At 41.6% G+C, this 22643-nt stretch overlaps 4 protein-coding genes across 6 annotated transcripts; 1 reads left to right on the plus strand and 3 right to left on the minus strand.

Moving 5' to 3' along the window:
• The first annotated feature begins 252 nt into the window (after positions 1-252).
• Positions 253-2270, plus strand: zgc:163080 (uncharacterized protein LOC799515 homolog). The gene is made up of 5 exons (XM_034609654.1): positions 253-365; positions 691-767; positions 852-953; positions 1459-1546; positions 1652-2270. The coding sequence occupies exons 2-5, from the start codon at positions 698-700 to the stop codon at positions 1692-1694; spliced, it is 303 nt and encodes a 100-aa protein (XP_034465545.1). The 5' UTR covers positions 253-365; positions 691-697; the 3' UTR covers positions 1695-2270.
• Positions 2271-2458: 188 nt separating this feature from the next.
• Positions 2459-4678, minus strand: LOC117775997 (glutathione S-transferase A4-like). Of its 2 annotated transcripts, none has more exons than XM_034609645.1 (7): positions 4563-4678; positions 4347-4468; positions 4191-4242; positions 3567-3693; positions 3333-3468; positions 2883-3008; positions 2459-2801 (listed from the first exon to the last, which is right to left on the minus strand). In XM_034609645.1, exons 2-7 carry the CDS (start codon positions 4431-4433, stop codon positions 2673-2675), a joined length of 657 nt encoding a protein of 218 aa, XP_034465536.1. In that variant the 5' UTR covers positions 4434-4468; positions 4563-4678; the 3' UTR covers positions 2459-2672. The 2 variants fall into 2 exon arrangements, with proteins under 2 accessions (XP_034465536.1, XP_034465535.1); XM_034609644.1 differs by having other exon boundaries at positions 3567-3699.
• Positions 4679-6314: 1636 nt separating this feature from the next.
• Positions 6315-13155, minus strand: LOC117775996 (glutathione S-transferase A4-like). Of its 2 annotated transcripts, none has more exons than XM_034609643.1 (7): positions 12995-13155; positions 12779-12900; positions 12623-12674; positions 7429-7555; positions 7195-7330; positions 6751-6876; positions 6315-6669 (listed from the first exon to the last, which is right to left on the minus strand). In XM_034609643.1, the coding sequence occupies exons 2-7, from the start codon at positions 12863-12865 to the stop codon at positions 6541-6543; spliced, it is 657 nt and encodes a 218-aa protein (XP_034465534.1). In that variant the 5' UTR covers positions 12866-12900; positions 12995-13155; the 3' UTR covers positions 6315-6540. The 2 variants fall into 2 exon arrangements, with proteins under 2 accessions (XP_034465534.1, XP_034465532.1); XM_034609641.1 differs by having other exon boundaries at positions 7429-7561; positions 12995-13152.
• Positions 13156-14290: 1135 nt separating this feature from the next.
• On the minus strand, positions 14291-21757 carry LOC117775977 (serine/threonine-protein kinase ICK-like). The gene is made up of 14 exons (XM_034609618.1): positions 21563-21757; positions 20039-20308; positions 19386-19440; positions 17895-18016; positions 17704-17783; positions 17480-17612; positions 17220-17391; positions 16915-17082; positions 16425-16814; positions 16049-16257; positions 15814-15956; positions 15487-15603; positions 15281-15388; positions 14291-15141 (listed from the first exon to the last, which is right to left on the minus strand). Exons 2-14 carry the CDS (start codon positions 20137-20139, stop codon positions 14990-14992), a joined length of 1950 nt encoding a protein of 649 aa, XP_034465509.1. The 5' UTR covers positions 20140-20308; positions 21563-21757; the 3' UTR covers positions 14291-14989.
• Between the last annotated feature and the right edge of the window lie 886 nt (positions 21758-22643).

Below are 22643 nucleotides of genomic sequence, written 5' to 3' on the forward strand. Positions count from 1 at the left end.
AATATAAGAAGATTTACATGTTGAATTAACATGAGAAATGATTTTTATTATTTTTTACAGCATGATGTTTTACAGTGCAGTGACATCTGATCATCTAGAGTTGATCCACTCGCTCATTCAGACACTGTTACTAATACTGTATGGGAGTTTTTTTCTTCAAATATAGATCCATTTAACTATCTTAACTTATAAAGTTTTAAATATTAAAAACATTTTTTTAAATGTTTGAATTCCCACTTTATGGTCGGCCGGCGAACGCAGCATAGTTAACAAATCACGCATGCGCAGTAGTGTGTGTCAGTAACCAGGAAGTGCCGTGACAGATCGAAGGTACTGTTGAGCTGCTGCTGTTGTTTCTACTCGAGGTAAAAACAAACACACACAGACGAATCAAACTACTTTGTAATGACAATAACTTAACGTGCAGTGAGTTAGCGTGAATGTGGGTGCAGAATAGATCATGTACGTGCAAGTCTTCCTCTGCTGTTGAATGTTTTTTATCACAGTGCCATCTAGCGGCCTGTCCGGCTTCCTGCTGGCAGCTGGATGAGAGTTTCAGAGGGAAACTTGTTTGTTTTTTTTAAAATATGAGAATAGATTCATACATGGGCTCCAAAAAAACAATCAGTGTCAAAGTAAAATGTGTGTAAGTCACGTGTTCAAGTGTGTGTCCTGTCTCCCTGTGTGCAGTTTGGTGATGGACTGGATCGGGTTCTGCTACGCTGCGGCCATCGCCTTCGGAGGCTTTATGGGCTACAAGCGAAAAGGTTGACACTTGAAAGAAAAGCTCAGCCGCTCGATGAATTTACGAGATGATAAAACCCTGATTGTCCTCATGTGTCTCCCTGCAGGCAGCGTGATGTCCCTGATGGCGGGGTTAGTGTTCGGTGGATTATCTGCTTATGGTGCCTACAACGTCTCTAATGACCCAAAGGACATTAAGGTCTCGTTGAGTGAGTATGGCTATAGGATCATTCTCGTGTGCTCTTACATTCATAATAGCATGCATAACAACAGTCACTGTTATTATTATCATAGTGTTGCTATCATCCATAATTGTTTTCATCATGACAACTAGTCTGCCAGAGGTGAAACTTGATGGTTACACAACTGTTCCTGGTCTCTCTCTCCCCCTCCCCCCATCTCGCTCTCTTCTCTCCTCTCTTCCCCATTTTTCTCCGCTCACCCCAACCGGTCGAGGCAGGTGTCCGCCCACATTGAGTCTGGTTCTAGAGGTTTCTTCCAGTTAATGAGGGGCTTTTTTCTCCAGAGTGCTGCTCATTGTGTTAACTGTTGGGTTTCTCTGTAATGTTTAAGGTCTTGACCTTCTATGCAAAGTACCTTGAGATAATATATATTATGTTTTTCACTATACAAATTGAATTGAACTGAATACATTGACCATAGAGAACTGGTTTGAATATCCAGCCACTAACCAGCATTGCTTCTGTCTTTCAGTTGCCTCTGGAACCCTTGCAATAATCATGGGCATGAGATACAAGAAGTCTGGGAAATTATTGCCTGCTGGGATTATGTCGGGGCTAAGGTCAGAGTCAGGCTTGCTCTACGTGCAGATATGTGTTGTGCAACGTTATTTTGCACTTGTTGATTCAGTGGTTCCTGATTGGCCGTTCCTCTTTTTTTCTTGCAGTTTGTTAATGGTGTTTCGACTTTTGCTCCTGATCATGGCGTGAGTGCAGGAACGGCACCGACCAGACTGAGGAGACACTGTCGGCCTCTCAATGAACAAAGGAAACATGGTTCCCTGTCAGCACCAGTCATCTGCTACGTGTAATAACAAGCACTGACACGACAGCGTGATGTTTAAATGTGTCATGTTTTGATAGAGTTCATTCCAAACCATCAGTAACAGGATTGGAAGCTTATTTTGTAGATTTCATTATCTCCCAACAAATACTAAAAAACACTGATCAGTCACTACATTATAAGAACAGTTAAAACCATTAAAACCATCACCTGCTTTAATACATGATCAGTGTTAGGTTTCATGGGACCAGAATCCTTGTATAAGCTTCCAGGGCCAGGTGTTAAAAATCAGACTTAAGATCAACATTTTGTAATTTATCGCTCCGCTGATCAAACCTTTTTTGTAAACCTTATGATTTTATATAGTTTAATTTTGTCTTTAAACTGGCAGCACAACAGATGTACATGACATTTGTGGATGTTATTGTTTGTCTTGGCAGTGGCAGTTTACACTACCACATCTGTTTTGTGCTGCAGGATATTAAACTGAAATATTCAAATTACTTAAGTGTATTCCTGAATTATCACATTCTATATCATTGAGGGGGGAAATGATTTCAATGTATTTTTATTTATAGCCACTGTGAGTTTGATTCTTAAAATTAGGATTTTATTTTTGTGTAGCAGGTCTGATGATATTCTATTTGTTTGACAAGGAAAAAAAGAAACAGCAGCCTCTCAAATGTTGTCCAGAAATGGATTCTTTATTTAGTGGCATCTTCACTTCATTTAAATTCACTGATTTTTATCAAAAAATAACTACATAATTTCCTATGGTACCGAGTGGATTTGTGCTTTTGCTTCAGTGCAGTATTCATCTAAAAATAAATCAGTTAATATGTCTGTTCTACTCGTCGTTAGATGTTTGAGGAGTGTACCAGATGTTCAACAGAAGCTTGTGGAAGTTAAAACTTGTGTTTCAACACCTCCATGACCGTCTTAGTGTAGACGTCGTCTGGCTGCGGCTTCCTCTTGCTGCCCGGCTGCAGAAACTTGCTGATGCCGGGGAGGCGGCTCATCCTGCCCTGGAAAGACTGTAACGCAGTATTCAGTTTTAGTTGTAACACTTTTTATATATCCGTTATCTCAGGGCTCAAACATTGTGTAACATTTACCTTGACGTTGCGGAAGTCAGCGAGGATGGCAGGAAGCTTCTCCTCCAGCATCAGGGTGCATTCCATCAGCTGCACATCTGCAAAGCTCAGTTTACCTCCCACCAGGTACACAGGTCCAGACAGAGCCTGAGAGAGATGATGAACTCCGTCAAAGAGGTTATGTTTTCACTCCCTGTCTGTTTGTTGGTTTGTATTTTTGTTAGCAACATTACACAAAAACTATTGGATGGATCAGAACAAAACTTGGCTGAAGTATGCAGTGTTGGTCAGGGAAGAAGCCATTCAATTTTGGTGCAGATCCAGGATTTTCATAATTATAGGACTGATATTTTTGAGTGTGTGCAAAGATAAAAACCTGGATTTAGTTAATTTGAATGTGTTTTCCTAAGGGGACTGTTGTGGTTGTAGGCACCGTGTGCTATTTCAGATATACAGTAGGTGTATTGGTACCTTTTCAAACACAGGCAGATAGCGCTCCTTTGCTTGGGTTTCAATATTTTTCACTTTGGTGTCTTTATCCGTGACAAATGGCAGGATCATTATCATCTCCATGAGATCCATGAGTCCCTCTGTGTACATGTTGATCCTGAGGAGAAGCATCAACATTTTACCATAACACATCCAAGTAGTAAAAACATCCCAGCACACAGTATTGAAATACATTAAGGAATGAGGGGATCATACATGACTTTGTCTTTGAGATCTTTGCCGTGGAGATTGTACTTCTCTGCGATGTATTGCAGGATCGCCTTGGTCTGAATGAGCTTCATGCCGTCTATTTCCACCAGGGGAACCTGCTGGTACATGAGATCTCCGTCTGCAGGGCAGGAGACACAGGGTCAGGAGACACAGGGGCAGGGGACACAGGGGACACAGGGGCAGGGGACACAGGGGGGTAAAACACTAAGTCACCCAGTGCACTGTATCTGTGAAATTCAGCATCACGTGATACTTGAGATTTTCTCCTCCAGATTGTTAAGATTGCTTCACAATAAAAAGAGGCTTGGTCTGAGCACACAAGGGAGTTGCTGTGTCTATTGTTGGACAAATACCTGCCACACCCTGGTGGTTCTTTGGTTGAGTTCAAGTGTAAAAGGAAACATATCTCTATGAGTGGGACAGAATTTGACTCAAAAGCAGGGACGTTCTAATTAAAAAAAATTTTACAGGTTATAGTTCAAATAAAGTGATTGATGTGTTTTCCAGCCGATAGGTGGCGCTAATAATAAAATAAATCTCACTGAAAACTCGTGATTGGGAAAACACAGAAACTACTTTTTATTTTTAATCAGCTGTACGCAAACTCACCACTGACGAGTTTCTCATACTGCTCCCGGGTCTTAAGTAAAACCTCCTCGAACTGTGAATGAACAGATATTCAACAGTCACATTCAAGAAGTTTGTTTGCTTTTCAATCAAAAGCAATACAACTAGAGGCATAACAGCAAAGACACGTTTATTCACCTCCACCTCCGCTGCAGCCAGAAGCCAGCGGATCGACTCCATTTTCCCTCTGCCGTCGAAGTAAGTCAGCACAACTTTTCCAGCCATGGTTGGTTTTTAGGGGGGATTATAAATCTGTGAAGCTAGAAATAAACAAAAAAGGAGAAAACACTTATTAGAGATACAACTGCCTGAACACGAGGGTGCAGGTGTTAAATGTGAGTTCAGCAGACTTACACGTGCAGGGCTGAGGTCAGCTGTGGGAGAAGTGCTCGATAGAAGCAAAGTGTGAGTTGTTACATAACTTTATTCCTCCAGAGGATCAAAAAAAAAGGTAAAGGGGGAGAAAACACACAGGGGCTACCATTGGTTGGTTGGTTTAGACCACGTGGCTCCAGAAGACGGAGCCAATGAGGAAGTGCTCCATTCAAAACACTTCTCCAATGAGATTCTCAGTCAGTGGGTTTTTCCACGAGTCTCATCCTTCTCATCAGAGATCTGCTGCTCCATCTGCAAATAATGTCACTATTGGTTAGATATCAGGGCTCAAAGTGTGGAAGTGTTGTTTGACTGGTCAGAGATTTACCGAAGGAAAACATCCAAGTTCTGCATAGCCTGTGATGGTCCGCCTTACTTTTACAACTACAATAAGTTAAGCAGTGAGATTATTTTATCAACCAGGACACTGATACAGATTTATGATCGTGCATGTTGTGTAACTGGAGGCAGCTTATGTCCTGGGAAACCCAGCTGTACTCTGGACCTCTGACCTGCTCCCCTCTTCCTCATTTACAGGGACATCCTCATCTTCATGTGACTTTGTGGCCAGGGGGGGGTCACATGCTGCAGGAGAACAGGACTTCTAATCATCTGTATATATGTAGCTCAGGATCAGCAATAAAGAGGCTGATTTAAAAAGAGAAATAATAATTATAGTAATAATAATATTTTTCACTATGTATGTATCATACAATTATTGCAATTATATTGTTAACAATAATCGTTACTGTTGGTATGATTATTATCTGTTGCTGCTATCATTTATAACATAATTACATCTATAAATATTACTTTTATTATTTTCATTATAAAAACCAGTCTGATACAGGGCGAACTAGCTTTTTTGTTGATAATCCAGAACTACATACTGTTATATTATCTTATTCTTTAAATATCGTACAGATTATTATTAGGACGGCACTAACACTCATGTGATCACATTATGTAGTGTTTACTCTGGCACCTACTTCACTTGAAGCCCCGCCCTCCTGCGGGTTGTGCCATATAAGCAAATGGAGCGAACCTTTGTGGTCTTTGGCCTTGTGGCTGCACTGGAATCTTGTGATTATTTCTGCTAAAACAAACATATTTTCCCCACATTAAGATGCCGATACCTCTGTTAGGTGGCCATACAGTACAATGCAATCTTCTGTACACAGACTGTATATAAAAAGGTTATGTAATGCAAGACTAACCATAACAGGCCTGAAAAACAATTTTACTTGTGCATGATGAGTTTACAGCCTCTTTCTTTTTTCAATCACAATGTATACTAAATATAGTCAAAAGCACATTTCATTATATTGCGTTTTTGACTTTGGCACATTTGGAACATTTTGTAATTTATCGCTCCGCTGATCAAACCTTTTTTGTAAACCTTATGATTTTATATAGTTTAATTTTGTCTTTAAACTGGCAGCACAACAGATGTACATGACATTTGTGGATGTTATCGTTTGTCTTGGCAGTTTACAGTTTACACTACCACATCTGTTTTGTGCTGCAGGATATTAAACAGAAATATTCAAATTACTTAAGTGTATTCCTGAATTATCACATTCTATATCATTGAGGGGGGAAATGATTTAAATGTATTTTTATTTATAGCCAGTGTGAGTTTGATTCTTAAAATTATGATTTTCTTTTTGTGTAGCAGGTCTGATGATATTCTATTTGTTTGACAAGGAAAAAAACAAACAGCAGCCTCTCAAATGTTGTCCAGAAATGGATTCTTTATTTAGTGGCATCTTCACTTCATTTAAATTCACTGATTGTTATCAAAAAATAACTACATAATTTCCTATGGTACCGAGTGGATTTGTGCTTTTGCCTCAGTGCAGTATTCATCTAAAAATAAAATCTGTTAATATGTCTGTTCTACTCGTCGTTAGATGTTTGAGGAGTGTACCAGATGTTCAACAGAAGCTCGTGGAAGTTAAAACTTGTGTTTCAACACCTCCATGACCGTCTTAGTGAAGACGTCGTCTTGCTGCGGCTTCCTCTTGCTGCCCGGCTGCAGAAACTTGCTGATGCCGGGGAGGCGGCTCATCCTGCCCTGGAAAGACTGTAACGCAGTATTCAGTTTTAGTTGTAACACTTTTTATATATCCATTATCTCAGGGCTCAAACATTGTGTAACATTTACCTTGACGTTGCGAAAGTCAGCGAGGATGGCAGGAAACTTCTCCTCCAGCATCAGGGTGCATTCCATCAGCTGCACATCTGCAAAGCTCAGTTTACCTCCCACCAGGTACACAGGTCCAGACAGAGCCTGAGAGAGATGATGAACTCCGTCAAAGAGGTTATGTTTTCACTCCCTGTCTGTTTGTTGGTTTGTATTTTTGTTAGCAACATTACACAAAAACTACTGGATGGATGAAACTTGGTAGAAGGATGCAGTGTTGGTCAGGGAAGAAGCCATTCAATTTTGGTGCAGATCCAGGATTTTCATAATTATAGGACTGTTATTTATGAGTGTGTGCAAAGATAAAAACCTGGATTTAGTTAATTTGAATGTGTTTTCCTAAGGGGACTGTTGTGGTTGTAGGCACCGTGTGCTATTTCAGATATACAGTAGGTGTATTGGTACCTTTTCAAACACAGGCAGATAGCGCTCCTTTGCTTGGGTTTCAATATTTTCCAGTTTGGGTTTTTTATCCGTGACAAACGACAGCGTCATTATCATCTCCATGAGATCCATGAGTCCCTCTGAGTACATGTTGATCCTGAGGAGAAGCATCAACATTTTACCATAACACATCCATGTAGTAAAAACATCCCAGCACACAGTATTGAAATACATTAAGGAATGAGGGGATCATACATGACTTTGTCTTTGAGATCTTTGCCGTGGAGATTGTACTTCTCTGCGATGTATTGCAGGATCGCCTTGGTCTGAATGAGCTTCATGCCGTCTATTTCCACCAGGGGAACCTGCTGGTACATGAGATCTCCGTCTGCAGGGCAGGAGACACAGGGTCAGGAGACACAGGGGCAGGGGACACAGGGGACACAGGGGCAGGGGACACAGGGGGGAAAACACTAAGTCACCCAGTGCACTGTATCTGTGTGAATTTCAGCATCACGTGATATTTGAGATTTTCTCCTCCAGGTTGTTAAGATTGCTTCACAATAAAAGAGGCTTGGTCTGAGCACACAGGGGAGTTGCTGTGTCTATTGTTGGACAAATACCTGCCACACCCTGGTGGTTCTTTGGTTGAGTTCAAGTGTAAAAGGAAACCTATCTCACCCTCCCATTAGTGCTCCTGGAACCCCTAGCAAAAGGAAATCCTCTCCCAGCAGGTGCCCTTGTATCTGCAGCCCTTCTTTAAGGCCACCAGGGCAAGGTGGAAATTTCTGTTGTCAATGTGGGAACTGAAGATGTTTGGCTGCAACCTCATACACAGCTGGGTGAGCTGCACGTGGTTGACCTGTCAAAATCAAAGAGCTCTATCCTTATCAGGGAAATAGACGACCAGAACACGCTAGCAGTGATTCAGGAGGTGACTGCAGTGAGCCCCCCGTCCATTGATCTGTCTAGGCTGTCATGGCCTAACCTTTCCTCTGAGCAGACGAAACAATGCATAGAGCTTTTGCAGAAGCATATCACAGTTTTTAGTCAAGGAGAGGGAGACCTGGGATGTACCATGCTGGTAGAGCATGAAATTCCTATAGTGGATGACGCCCCAGTTAGGCAACGCTATCACAGGCTCCCGCCGTCACAGTATGAGCAAGTCAAAACTCACATTCAGGAGTTGTTGGACAGAGGGGTTGTATGCGCAAGCTGCAGCCCATACTCCTCGCCGATCGTGGTAGTTTTTTAAAAAACTGGAGAAATTCGCTTGTGTGTGGACTATAGGTTGCTCAATGCCAAAACAAGGAAGGATGCTTATTCGCTGCCCCGAATCGAAGAATCTTTGGATGCCCTCACAGGCGCTCAGTGGTTTTCAACATTGGATCTTGCAAGCGGCTACAACCAAGTACCCATGGCAGAAAAGGACAAAGCAAAGACTGCTTTTTGCACCCCTTTCGGACTCTTTGAGTTTAATCGGATGCCGTTTGGGTTATGTAATGTCCCTAGTACGTTTCAAAGGTTGATGGAGAGGATCTTTGGAGACCAAAGTTTTCAGTCCTTGCTTTTATATCTGGATGAACTTTTGACCAGCATCTCCAACGTCTCGAGTTGGTGCTAACTCGTCTCAAAGAGCACCATCTGAAATTGAAGCTAAGTAAATGTCACTTTTTTCAATCTGAGGTCAAATACCTGGGTCATGTCATCTCAGCATCTGGCATTGCCACTGACCCTTCAAAGATTAGTGCAGTGGCTGAATGGGCACAACCCACTACTTGTACAGAGCTTCAATCATTTTTGGGATTCACATCCTATTATCGCCGCTTTGTGGAATGTTTTGCGAGGTATGCTGCTCCCCTCCACCGGTTGGTGGCCGAAATGGATGGCACCAAGAAGAAACGCAGAACCCTTGGGAAAGCCATTATAGGCGACCGTTGGAGTAATGAGTGTGAAAATGCTTTCCAAACACTCAAGAGGCTGCTTGTGACCACGCCAGTTCTGGAATATGCTGACTTCAACAAACCCTTTGTCCTTGAAATCGATGCTAGCCATGCTGGACTTGGTGCTGTGTTATCCCAGGACCATGATGGAAAACGGCGACCAATTGCTTTTGCAAGCAGAGGCCTGAGGCCCACGGAAAGAAACATGTCCAACTACAGCTCCAGAAAGCTAGAATTCCTGGCCCTTAAATGGGCGGTGACCCAAACATTTCGAGAGTATCTGCTTGGACAGCAATTTGTAGTGTTCACTGATAACAACCCCCTCAGCTACCTGCAGTCAGCTAAACTGGGGGCAGTGGAGCAAAGGTGGGCATCAGAGTTGGCAGTTTTTGATTTTGAGATCAAGTACCGCCCAGGACCAACCAATCGCAATGCAGATGCTTTGTCACGCCAGTTGCACTCTCAGAGCACATCACTTTTATTCCCCGGCTTGAAGGTGCCGCCGGAAGTCCACGAACCAGTAAAAGTCTTACTTGAAAGTGCCCATGCCATGGCTGCAACCTGCCAAGCGATAGCTGCTTTCCCATCACAGCCCAAAGCTGACCTAATTGCTCTACAGGCCACAGATCCAGTAATCGGTACCTTCCTACAATATTGGAAGAGGGGCACACCTCCAACTAAACAAGAAATGGCCAATGCTGGTAGAGGCGTAAAGAAGCTGGTGCAGCAGTGGTCCAAAATAAAGTCAAAGGATGGTGTCCTATACCATCAAATACAGCTACCAAGGGAAGGACAAGTGGTGTTCCAACTCCTGCTGCCTCAATGCCTGCATGGAGAGGTCCTTAAAAGCCTTCACAATGACCAGGGCCACCAAGGCATTGAGCGTACCAACAGTCTGGTGAGGCAGAGGTGTTTTTGGCCATTTATGGGAAGTGACATTGACAGATACTGTCGGGAGTGTAACCGGTGCACACTGGCCAAAGTAATAGAACCAAAAGTCTGTACATTCAGGGGGAGTCTGTTAGCCTCTAAACCATTGGAAGTCATTGTCATCGATTTCACTGTATTGGATAAGGCCAGTGATGGAAGAGAGAACGTGCTGGTGGTCACGGATGTGTTTTCAAAGTTTTCCCAAGCATTCCCGACACCAGACCAGCGGGCCAGTACAGTAGCCTGTGTGTTGACTGAAAAGTGGTTCTACATTTATGGCGTACCCAAACGCATCCACAGTGATCAGGGAAAGTGTTTTGAAGGGGACCTTTTGAAAAGACTGTCAACTGTATGGAATAGAGAAAAGTAGAACCACACCTTATCACCCCGAGGGCAATGGACAATGTGAAAGATTTAATCGAACATTGCATGACTTGTTGCGCACCCTCCCCCAGGAAAAGAACAAAAAATGGCCAAAATACCTACCTCAGGTTCTTTATGCATATAATACCACAGAGCACCAATCAACTGGTTATTCACCATATGAGCTGATGTTTGGCCAGAAGGCACAACTACCTGTGGATTTCCTGTTGGGCGCATCACAGGAGGAACCCACGTCTAGGTCGGCAGAGGATTGGATGGATGAACATCAAAATCATCTGAGTTCAGTCTATCTTCATGTTAAGGAAGGACTCCAGCAAGCAGCAGAACAGAGGAACAGACACTATCAGCCAAACGCAACTTCTCTTATCGCTCCTGGAACCCTGGTCTACAGGAAAAGTCACCCCATAGGACGCCACAAAATTCAGGACACCTGGGATCCAGCTGTGTATGTGGTGAAAAACATGGATAAAGAAGGAAGGGTATATAAAATATGCCCCAGAGATGGTGCTGGCCCAGAAAAGAATCTTAACAGGTCAGAACTTAGGGTTTTACCGACCGCCATCATCAATAGGCCCATGACCCAAAACCAACCGGTACCTGATCCAGGCCTGGTCGATGATCCACCGGATTTTAATAAAGAGGACGAAGACAATGACTCAGATGGGGTCGTAATCACCATGGAACCCGAGTGGTGCCGAGTTCAGGCCCCCTCCCTCACTCCCGTTGAGCTAAATGGTCAAACCATGGGCACAGAATTACATAGCTCTGGCACCCCACTATCCAGTTCAGATCACAGCCAAGAAAATGGCCCAAACAATGTTAATATAGTAGCAACAGGGCAGCCAAACATATCACAAAGTAGGCCCAAAAGGAACACAGCTGGGCGTCACACCAACCCTTTTAACCTTCCGAGGTCAGTAAATGAAACCGTTGATACCTCAGTTAGAACCTTGCAGGTGAGCCATGCTGCAAATCATCACGTTGTTGAGACAGTGTTTAGACCCTGGTTGTAATTTGTCACGGGGAACGATTGGGAACGATACTTGTAAGTAATGCGCCGGAACATTTATCCAGAGTCTATACTATTGTGTCTGTGACATTAAGTGTAATTGTCCTTTCCTGTTTTAGTACTTGTCGTCAAGACAATAAGGACGGCGTGGGTCTCTGCTTTATTTTAATAAATTGAAGGTATGGCATAACGATGTGTTTTATATTTGTAAATGTTTTTAAACATTTTGATAAACTTGTTTAATAATTGTGTGACCTAATATGACATGTTTGTTTCATAGGGCTGCCTTCAGGCAGAATATTTACGGTCACTGTTTTTCCCCACATTTAGATTTCATTTAGATTATTTGGCCTTGTTTAGAATTAGTTTTCTTTCTGATTACTTGGTTTGATTTCTGGTTTCTTTGTTTTATTTTATTTTGTTCTTTGTTATATGGGTAATGTGCAATATGGTTGACGGGTACTGTGCAATCCTGGTTTAATGGCTTGAATATTGGTGAGTTATTGGCTCCGTAAACTAGAGGCCCTCTTCTGTTATTTCATTGTATAATATCGCTTGCAGTGATAATCCACTGGCGCAATCACACCAGTGTTGGGATTCTTAAAGTGTGCTGTGCTTGTTTTATGCATGATATTTTAGCTTTGTTAAATTGGGTCTGGAGCCTTTAACTTCTCTCTTTTTAATCTGTTATTTATATCAAGTACAGGCCAGTACTCCATACTTTGCACATGATCCTGTGCTGTTTGATCAGTCTTTTTAAATCATTTGTACGAATTGAATAAATTGTCTATTTCTGGAATCATCAGCCTCCCGTCCCGTTTATTCTGGATATATGTGGTGATATGTGGTGATTGGCATTCAACTGTCACCCTAAACTTTTGACCACTACATATGGGTGGGACAGAATTTGACACAAAAGCAGGGGCGTTCTTTAAAAAAAATTTAAATCACACACACCAGTTTAATTTAAAGGGATAAAAACACAGGGGGAAATAGTGTCAGCTGATCCAGACATCCATTGAGTTACATCCTTCATCTGGTTACAGGTTATAGTTCAAATAAAGTGACGTGTTTTCCAGCCCGATAGGTGGCGCTAATAATAAAATAAATCTCACTGAAAACTCGTGATTGGGAAAACACAGAAACTACTTTTTTATTTTTAATCAGCTGTACGCAAACTCACCACTGACGAGTTTCTCATACTGCTCCCGGGTCTTCAGTAAAACCTCCTCGAACTGTGAATGAACAGATATTCAACAGTCACATTCAAGAAGTTTGTTTGCTTTTCAATCAAAAGCAATACAACTAGAGGCATAACAGCAAAGACACGTTTATTCACCTCCACCTCCGCTGCAGCCAGAAGCCAGCGGATCGACTCCATTTTCCCTCTGCCGTCGAAGTAAGTCAGCACAACTTTTCCAGCCATGGTTGGTTTTTAGGGGGGATTATAAATCTGTGAAGCTAGAAATAAACAAAAAAGGAGAAAACACTTATTAGAGATACAACTGCCTGAACACGAGGGTGCAAGTGTTAAATGTGAGTTCAGCAGACTTACACGTGCAGGGCTGCGGTCAGCTGTGGGAGAAGTGCTCGATAGAAGCAAAGTGTGAGTTGTTACATAACTTTATTCCTTCAGAGGATAAAAAAACGGTAAAGGTGGAAAAAACACACAGAGGCTGCCATTGGTTGGTTGGTTTAGACCACGTGGCTCCAGAAGACGGAGCCAATGAGGAAGTGCTCCATTCAAAACACTTCTCCAATGAGATTCTCAGTCAGTGGGTTTTTCCACGAGTCTCATCCTTCTCATCAGAGATCTGCTGCTCCATCTGCAAATAATGTCGCTATTGGTTAGATATCAGGGCTCAAAGTGTGGGAGTGTTGTTTGATTGGTCAGAGATTTACCGAAGGAAAAGGGGGGTGCTCATTGGTCGAAGTAACACAGGGAAAGTGAGCTTCGATTCACATCCAAGTTCTGCATAGCCTGTGACGGTCCGCCTTACTTTTACAACTACAATTATTGCAATTATATTGTTAACAATAATCGTTACTGTTATGATTATTATCTGTTGCTGCTATCATTTATAACATAATTACATCTATAAATATTGCTTTTATTATAAAAACAGTCTGATACAGGGCGAACTAGCTTCTTTGTTGATAATCCAGAACTACATACTGTTATATTATCTTATTCTTTAAATATCGTACAGATTATTATTATTGGGACGGCACTAACACTCATGTGATCACATTATGTAGTGTTTACTCTGGCACCTACTTCACTTGAAGCCCCGCCCTCCTGCGGGTTGTGCCATGTAAGCAAATGGAGCGAACCTTTGTGGTCTTTGGCCTTGTGGCTGCACTGGAATCTTGTGATTATTTCTGCTAAAACAAACATATTTTCCCCACATTAAGATGCCGATACCTCTGTTAGGTGGCCATACAGTACAATGTAATCTTCTGTACACAGACTGTATATAAAAAGGTTATGTAATGCAAGACTAACCATAACAGGCCTGAAAAACAATTTTACTTGTGATGATGTATGATGAGTTTACAGCCTCTTTCTTTTTTCAATCACAATATATACTAAATATAGTCAAAAGCACATTTCATTATATTGCGTTTTTGACTTTGGCACAAATAATCAGAATAATTGCATCACTATATTCTTGCACGTATAGGATTAACAGTGACCTGGATGAACCTTTCGCAGCAGATTAATCCGGCTGCCCCTCCTGTGCTCACCCTGTTACAGCCACTGAACGAGGCATGGAGACTGGACTGTTATACAATAATTAATTAAAACTATATCTAAAACACCAAATTAATTAAAAGTCTGGACGTCACACACTCAGTCAAACGTTTAATCACAATCAATAACTGGCTGTTCAATAATCACACTCCGTTTAGCTGAGGGGATAAAATGTGTTAACATGGATAATTTTACTGGTCAAATGTAAACAGATTTATAAACATGGCAACATTGCATTAATTTGACTGAAATTACAGCCCGGCCTTGAATTTCATCTCAAACACATGATGCACAAATAATAGCTACAAGTTGACCATTATGAAACAAATACAGCAGGTAAGTAAAAAAAAATGGCTGAACTGTACAGACGCAAAGTAATAAGTTTGACCAAAAACAAGTCAGAGTGAAACTTTCATGGTGTTATAATATGCATATATAATGTATACAGGTTGGTGAAGAGCATTCAATGATAAATCTGATAAAAAACTGAAGGTACAGGTGTAAACTCTGTTGGACAATAGTGTAAGTCACAGAGATAGAAAAATAAAAAATAAAACACTGAGGAGAAAGACCCAGGCTCCAATTTTGGCCAGTTGAATTTCACTGTACACATACTATATACGTACAACTTGAAATATTTTACAACTCACAACATCCATGGTACACATCTTGAAACAAAGTTTATTGCTGTGTAAGATGTATGTACACGTTTGGATTACAAAATAACTAGGCCTACTCTTTGGAGGTGAAAGAGTTCTTAGGAGCGCAGAACAGATCGGAGCTCCAGCGAGGCCACTAGCGGTGTCCATATTTGGCAGACCAGTCTGGTCGCCCGTGGATGGTGTGCACGGGCGGGCGAGGCAGCAGACCCGGGTTGCTCTTGTTGGCCAGCGGCATGTTGGCAGAGGTGTTTATCTGACTCCGGCCAGACCGCCATGTTGCATAATCTAAAATGACGATAAATACACAATGATCAATGAAGACAGCAAGAACTAGAGGACACTCCTAAGTGGCTGGATAGTTAAAATAGTTCATAACAGGTAAAATAGCATCACAGAAGCTCAAAGCTCGAAATTGTTCACTCACTTGATGCTGTTGATTCCGCTGAAGGACCCTGATGTCCTCTGTGACCAGCAGAACCAATATCTTTTTTGTAAAACGATGGCATGTATCCACCTGGGATCGTATTTGTACCTGATATTTAAAACAAAGACAGATCTGTTAAACTTGAACACAGTGAAAAGTGAGAACGATGAGTGGCTGTTACAATGTAAGATGTCTGTGATGTTCACCATGAGCTCCTCTGCTCGGCAGAGTCCCTCCAAACGGAATACCACTGTTTCCCCAAAGATGGCTTCCACTATAGTCTTTACTGGCATTTATGGCGACATTCTTCTTTGTACCAATGCCTGACAGGAGATATAAAAAGTTTAATATTTATATTTTCCTCTGAAATAAATAAATAAATAAAACAGGTAAGGGTGAGGAATTAATAAGTGAAATCAAACTGGCTTAAAAAGTTTTTTTCAAACAACTGAGTCATTAAAAGTGATGTTTGTTTTTATTAGTGACGGCTCCTGGTCCTGCTAAGAAACGTCTTAAAAGATACAGTAAGTTACCAGGTAAATATCTGGACTGCCTCAGGTAATGTTGTTTAGCAGAGGCCGTTCTTGATGGCTCTTGATAGGCTGCAGCCTTGTTCAGGTTTAAAGGTGCATCTTCCTTTCCGCTGGGTCGACTGAAATCCAGAACAGTTCCATATCTGAAAGACAGGGCAGTCAGGATCCTGTGTTGTATTCATGTATTATATTACTACAGGATTGAATCTGCCCTGAGGACAGATTATAACCTCACCTGCTCAGTGCGTCCTCCTCCTGCCTCGACTTCTCTGTGGAGAAGGTTTTTTTTCCCAGAATACTTATTGATGTCAGATCTTGTTCTTCATACTCGTCCCAGTCTTCACCTTTATGGTGACCGGTGCCATGGCCCCAACGGCGACGCCCTCCTTTGGGTTTCAGCTGATAGCTCAGTAGGTTGGCATTTTCGGACTCCTCTCGGGTTTGCTAGTAGAACATCAACAACACCAACCGAGCATGGGAGGAATATATGCACAATTACATGTTGGAAGGAACAACTTGGTCTGATGTATTTGTGTAGGAATTGGAGGCTGACAGGTACAGTAAATAGTATAACAGCCAGGTTTATGTTTCTATGCCAGGCCCAGTCTCACCTTGCTCTGCAGACTTTTGTCTACGATATAAGGTAGATGGCTGGGTGGAGTCCCTTCGGTCTGTTCCTGTTTCAGGATGTGCTTCGGCTGCTGTGCTCGCATCAGTTCTGTGTGCCGGTGGTACACTGCCGCCTGGGCGGCTGCAGATACAGGGGAGGGCTGGATCTGCTGGAGAGGCCTGGAGGGGGAGCAGTGTTGGTTGGGAGGTGGCGGCTGGGAGGGGGGGACAGGCTTGAGTAGCAGGGGCTGCTGCTGCTGCTGCTGCTGCGTCTGTTGTGACTGTGATGGAGCATGCAGCGGCACAAGACCTGGCTGAGGTCGGCCCTGTTCCAGGATCTGCTGAGGGGTGCCCAGAGCCTGGCCTACCCGGAAGTAAGGGTACCTGAGAGCCTGCAAAGATAAAACAAATTGGACAAACAACAGCTGTGTGTCTGTCTCTGTGTGTCTATGTTCATCTGTTAAACTGTTTCAACTGCAGGTCAGACTGTACCTGGGCAGAAGCTGGTCTCTTCTTGGGATCCCACAGAAGCAGATCGGTCATCAGATGGATGGCTTCAGGACTGGCATTAGGGATGAGAGTCTTCAGATTACTGGGAACACACTGAGGCCAACGGAAGTTCATGGCACTTGCCAGCTGAAATCCCTCAAGCCAGTCGTTCTAGAAGGAAAAAACGCATGCTGTCTCATGCTCCACATATATCTCCCCTTTTCACCTTAAGCTGAACTATATTTTATCAGTGAGATTCAAATGCAGTTTTTCCTCTAGCATGTGTTTCACATGTGTTTAAATCGTACCTTCTTTGGCGTACCCAAAACTTGGCAAATCTTGAAGATGGTGTCTATTTCACTGGAGCCTGGGAAAAGAGGCCTGAGGGTGTAAAGCTCAGCCATGATGCAGCCAACTGCCCACTGGTCTATGGGTGAATTGTAGGATGTGGATCTGAGGAGCACCTCAGGGGCTCGGTACCTGGTCAGAAGAAGAGATGGGGCAGAGGCTTGAATGTGCTCAGCTATTGCACTTGCTTTCATTTAGGTCGAATTATTAGTTCACTCACCATCTAGTTGACACATAATCTGTGAAAGGCGGTCGAGATCTGATCTCTCTGGCGAGCCCAAAGTCTGCTATTTTTACCAGCTCAGGGCCCATGCACAGGAGATTCTCAGGTTTCATGTCCCTGTGAAAAAACCCTAACAAAGACAACATGTTAATTTTTTAGAACATTCATTTTTTACTTGTGCCACACTTGTTACGAATTCTGTAGCCTTAACACAGACATACCATGTTTGTGAATGAATGTGAGCCCCTGCAGTATCTGAAACATAATATTTCTGACTGCAGATTCAGGAAACAGACGAGTCCTGCCGCAAAAAAACAGAACAAAAACTCAATCAGTTATGCAACTTTAAGCATTTACCAAATATAGTTTTGAATGTAGAAATAACAATGCAAATAATAAAAGCTTTACTAACCTGTCTTTCATTAGCTGATATAGATTTTCCTTCATGTACTCAAAGATAAAGTACAAGTGGTCGTTTTCTCGAATTACCTCCTTCAGTTTGATCACATTCGCATGATTGAGTTTCTTTAAGGACTGAAAAAGTAAAGGAGAGGTTGTGTTAGAGTGTGTGGAACGCATTAACAAAAAATAAATGGTAGAAATAAAAAGCGAAATCTAACCATGCTGGATAATACACACAAATCACTGCAGCACATTCAAAAGCAGCTTACAACTAGAAAACAAAACCCTCTTGGTAAAACATGGCTTGTGTATATGCTGCAAAGGTGGGATTTATGCTCACAGTTTAAAAAGGGGAAAAATAAATCAAGTTATAGAAAGCAGGATGGAGATTCGGTACACTGCTCCCATGCACTGGGATGATACAGGTTTAACCATGCTATATTTTTAGTAAGGAGGAAAAGCTGTAAAGGGAGTTCGAGATATTACGGTGTGACATCATGCAGTAATTATAATCTACTCAGCGGGACTCTGAGGACCAGCGTGTTGCTGCGTTTAAAGTTAAGCTCTGGGAAAGGGGGTGTGTGGGCCGGGGATGGGAACCAGAGCTGAAAACTCAACAGCACACGAGAATCACCTTCTACTCTCACAGCTGCTGAGTGACTCTGAGCTGCGAGGGAATTTAGACAGTAACATACTGAGGTAGTGTGAGAAGAAACAACAGAAAGCTGATTTATTATATTTGACAACTGAGGCCAGAACATAGAGAGTTGAACATATCGTCAGTAAATTATCTAATAATCATCAAGTTATCATGAAGTTATTTATAAATATACACCAAGAAAGAAAAGATCAACCCAAACAGAAACTTCATTGATTGATCACCTGGTCACTGCATTCAGTGTAAAAACAAACATTACATGTGACGTTTAATGTTTGCTCGTCTACTGATGTGTGTGGATCCATTTCCATACATGCTTGCTCTCTTCTGCAAAACTATCTTCAAAATTAACAATGAATGCAGCAAAGTTAAAAAAAATTAAACCCTGCACATACTGACTTTAAATATCACTCGGAAAACATTACTTTCACTTGAATAAATCTCTCAAAACAAACATGATGAATAGATTTCCTTACTCTTAAAATCTTTGAAAAGCTAATATTTACAAGCTTGTTTCACTCCTCTACCATATTGTTCTTAACGTTTGCTGGTAATAAAGCAAACCACAGTGATGTTTCATACCTACAACTAGAGAATGAATCCAAGACTGACCAGCCAGAACTACATTATATGAATACAGGCCCATACAACTTAAATTAACTTGATAAATTTGATGATCAGTAAATATGGACTACAGTCTCTTAAGTGAAGATGAAACATCAGCTGTTGATTTGATTCTAGATTCTAGAACAGGGAACTCCCTTAAAGTTGATTTTGGGCTGATCTTTGCTTTTCTATTCAAATGTGTGAAACTGTTAAAAAATATAGAAAAGATTAACTCACCTTGACTTCACGGAGGTTCATGCATTCTTCCCAGGAGTAGAATTTTCTTTTCATTCTGAAAACATATTGTTCCTGTTAACCAATTTGTTGGAAATGACATTAAATTGCATAGCAATCTTTTGTTAAACTGATGTTAAAGGTTCAGTGGGTAGACTTTAGTGACATCTAGTGGTGAAGTTTCATGTTGCAGCTGAGTACCCCTCACCTCACCCTCCCCTTCCAAACATGAAAGAGAACACCAAAAGGTGTTTAGTTTGTCCAGTCTGGGCTACTGTAAAAAACATGGCGGCGTCCATAGTAAGGACCCGCTCCTGATGTAAATATAGAGTATTTAAATATAAAAGGCCCATTCTAGGGTAAAGAAAACAACAATTTGTACAATTTAGATGAAACACACTAGTGAAAACATCACTAGGTTTATTTAATATTTCAGTTTCTGCCAATAGATCCCTTTTACCTAAATCTTACACACTGGACCTTTAAGTCTAACAAACATAAAACAAAAGCCCACGATTGATGACACCCAGGAAGTCGCCCCACAATGTTTTCAAACAGGCCGCTGGTTTTCAGAGAAAAACAATACACAGTGGGGTGCAGAACATCATCATGTATTGCAGATTGCAGTGAAACCCACACAACTTCCAGATACTTACTTCTTTATGGCAACTAATTCTCCTGACTCCAGACAGCGGCCAAGAATTACCGAGCCGTAGGTGCCATCCCCGAGCTGTCTGATGGAGGTGTATCTATTCATTGTGCTTGTCCTTCCATAGCAGTGTGTGGAGGCAGATAATAATTGGGCTGAAAGTAAGAGACGTGTTCGGTTCCTGCTGCTGAATGCAACCAGATTTTCCTGTGACAACAGCAGAAGACCACGGGCAGAGCTGGAGGACTCATGGTGTCATGGACTTTCCTCCTTCTAGCTGAGAAGGTGAGAGATAGAATATTCAGAATGAGGTCAATAGTGGGAATATTGCTGCCCATGTAAACATAGTCACTGTTAAATACTGCCTCACTTTCTATATTATATCTCTGAGCTACCTCACATAATAACTCTTGTGCAACCGATTACAAAAAAAAAAATTTGGTGCAGCGTGATTGAATTTAAAAGGGACTGTTGGACCCCAGCGGAGGTGTTCTCTCTAATGTGCTCTAGTTTTCAGTGTCACACAGTTCTGTTGGTAACATTAAGGCTTTGGGATAAGGATCAGGGCACTACTGCAAAGAATAACACAGCAAATTAAAGCCCCCCCTCCCCATAATCCAAATGTATTTTGCTTTATGTTACTTTAAAAGTTGTTTTCACATTAACCTGTGGAAAAGGTGAGGCTACTTCAATCCCTGGTTTTAAGGTGGAGTGATATCAGTTAGTTTATGATCCAATATGAAGTCTGATGTGTGAAGTCTCCGGTGCACACCCACTGCTCACTTAACACATGTGTAATTCACTGAGGACTCTATCCTCAGTGAAGTAGGAGACATCTTGTCGGACCATTACATTTCTGATGGGATTTGCATAGTCACAGATTTTGAACTTATTTTTAATGAGGGAGAATATTTAGATTTAACTAGTTTTCAATGAGGTGATCCTACTTGTTTTTAAAAAGGAAAATCCCAAATCACATACACACTTGCACAGACAGATTTAACACAAGTTAAAGATCCTGGTGCCTCCATAGAGATGATGAAAATGTTGAAGTGGTCCTTTAAGCAGTAAACATCTTTATGCTAAAATGTCTTGTAGCACTAACATGTTAACCAACGGGTTTAACCGTTACAGACGTTAAGTAGCTAACACAGCTGCTGCTTGCTAAAGTAATACAAGCTAACAGCCTCGACCTCCTTCACCACCATGTTATTGATATTCTGTCATGTTTGGTTCGTATGCAGCTAACGTTAGCAGCCGTGTTTCTAGTTAAGTTAGTGAGAGGAAGCTAACGTAACGGTTAATTAGCACTAAATGTCCTCCACTCCGTTAGCTTCGGTGGTTTTGGTTGCGCTAACACTACAGATGTGTTAAGTTAACGTTTGAACGATGGCTCTGTACAGTTAGCGAAAGCAGATCATTGACGTTAACGCTGTTGTGGTAAAGATGTTTTGGCCCTGATGCTTTTTTTTTTAAATAATGTTTTACATTGACCGGTTTCCTCACGAATAAATCAAAACACATCACTCACCCTCCTCTCGTCACATCGACAACAACACATAGCATCTGTGGTCAAAAGTCTGAGCGGAATAATCTCCTCACTGCGATCATAACCGCATCCTCAGTCTATCACACACATCTACACACATACACACATGTACACACAGATAGATGTTCAGACAGGCCCTCTGCTCATCGAACTCTCGCGTTGTTCTCTCGCGGTTTCATCCCAACAAATCACAGCTCTCCAAAGACACAACAGGACCGAAAACATACATCTGCCTCTCTGTCTACACCGTGTGCGGCATGAAATAGTCCGCTACTCCAAAGAATATCTAATATGATATTTGGCTTTTTGCTTGTTTCAGTTTAGACATTAAGAAATTCATAACAGCTGATCAAAGCCATTAGAGTGAAAGGCCGCAGTTAAACTCCTTTGTATGAAAGACATTGATAAATAGCACGATATTTGAAAAAAAAAAATACTATGAACACGAGAGACTTCTCGGCGTAAAGCAAACACGGAAGTGAGGAAGGGTTAAAATCTTGCTTTGCATTCATCTTCGTCAAATCTCAGATAGGAAGAAGGTCCAAAAGTGTTTCAATTTACCATAAAGAATATTTGGATTTTTGCAGAATGTGCAGGAAGACCAGTGGGATGATATATTTACTACATGGATAGTCCACTTACAAGGACACATTCAATATTTTATTACTGAAAATGTTTTTTGTAATTTTAGGTAGTTCTTCTCATGTACAAGGGTTTTGAATAGTGTTTTGATGCAGTAAAAATAGGGTGAAACACCATGATTGACAGTTGAGGCTCACAGTCGAGCATGTGTATCAGTTGGACCTTGACACCGCGGCTCCATCCCCTGATTGCTACTGTGCACTTTGGCTCCAAACTTCATCATCGGATCAAGATTTGTTTTGAATTTATTTACGTTTTATACATTTTTACTGCTTCATCTCTTGCTTGGACGATGTGCTTTTTTTTTTTGAATTGCCTCGTTTGTTTTTTTGTTTTTTGAGTAGTGCTTTTTAACTTTGTTAAGAATAATGCTTTATAAATAAAGTTTATTATTATTATTATTATTATAAGGTAGCAGTCT

The sequence above is a fragment of the Hippoglossus hippoglossus genome, chromosome 15 (genome assembly GCF_009819705.1).
Source record: "Hippoglossus hippoglossus isolate fHipHip1 chromosome 15, fHipHip1.pri, whole genome shotgun sequence".
Classification (NCBI taxonomy): Eukaryota; Metazoa; Chordata; class Actinopteri; order Pleuronectiformes; family Pleuronectidae; genus Hippoglossus; species Hippoglossus hippoglossus.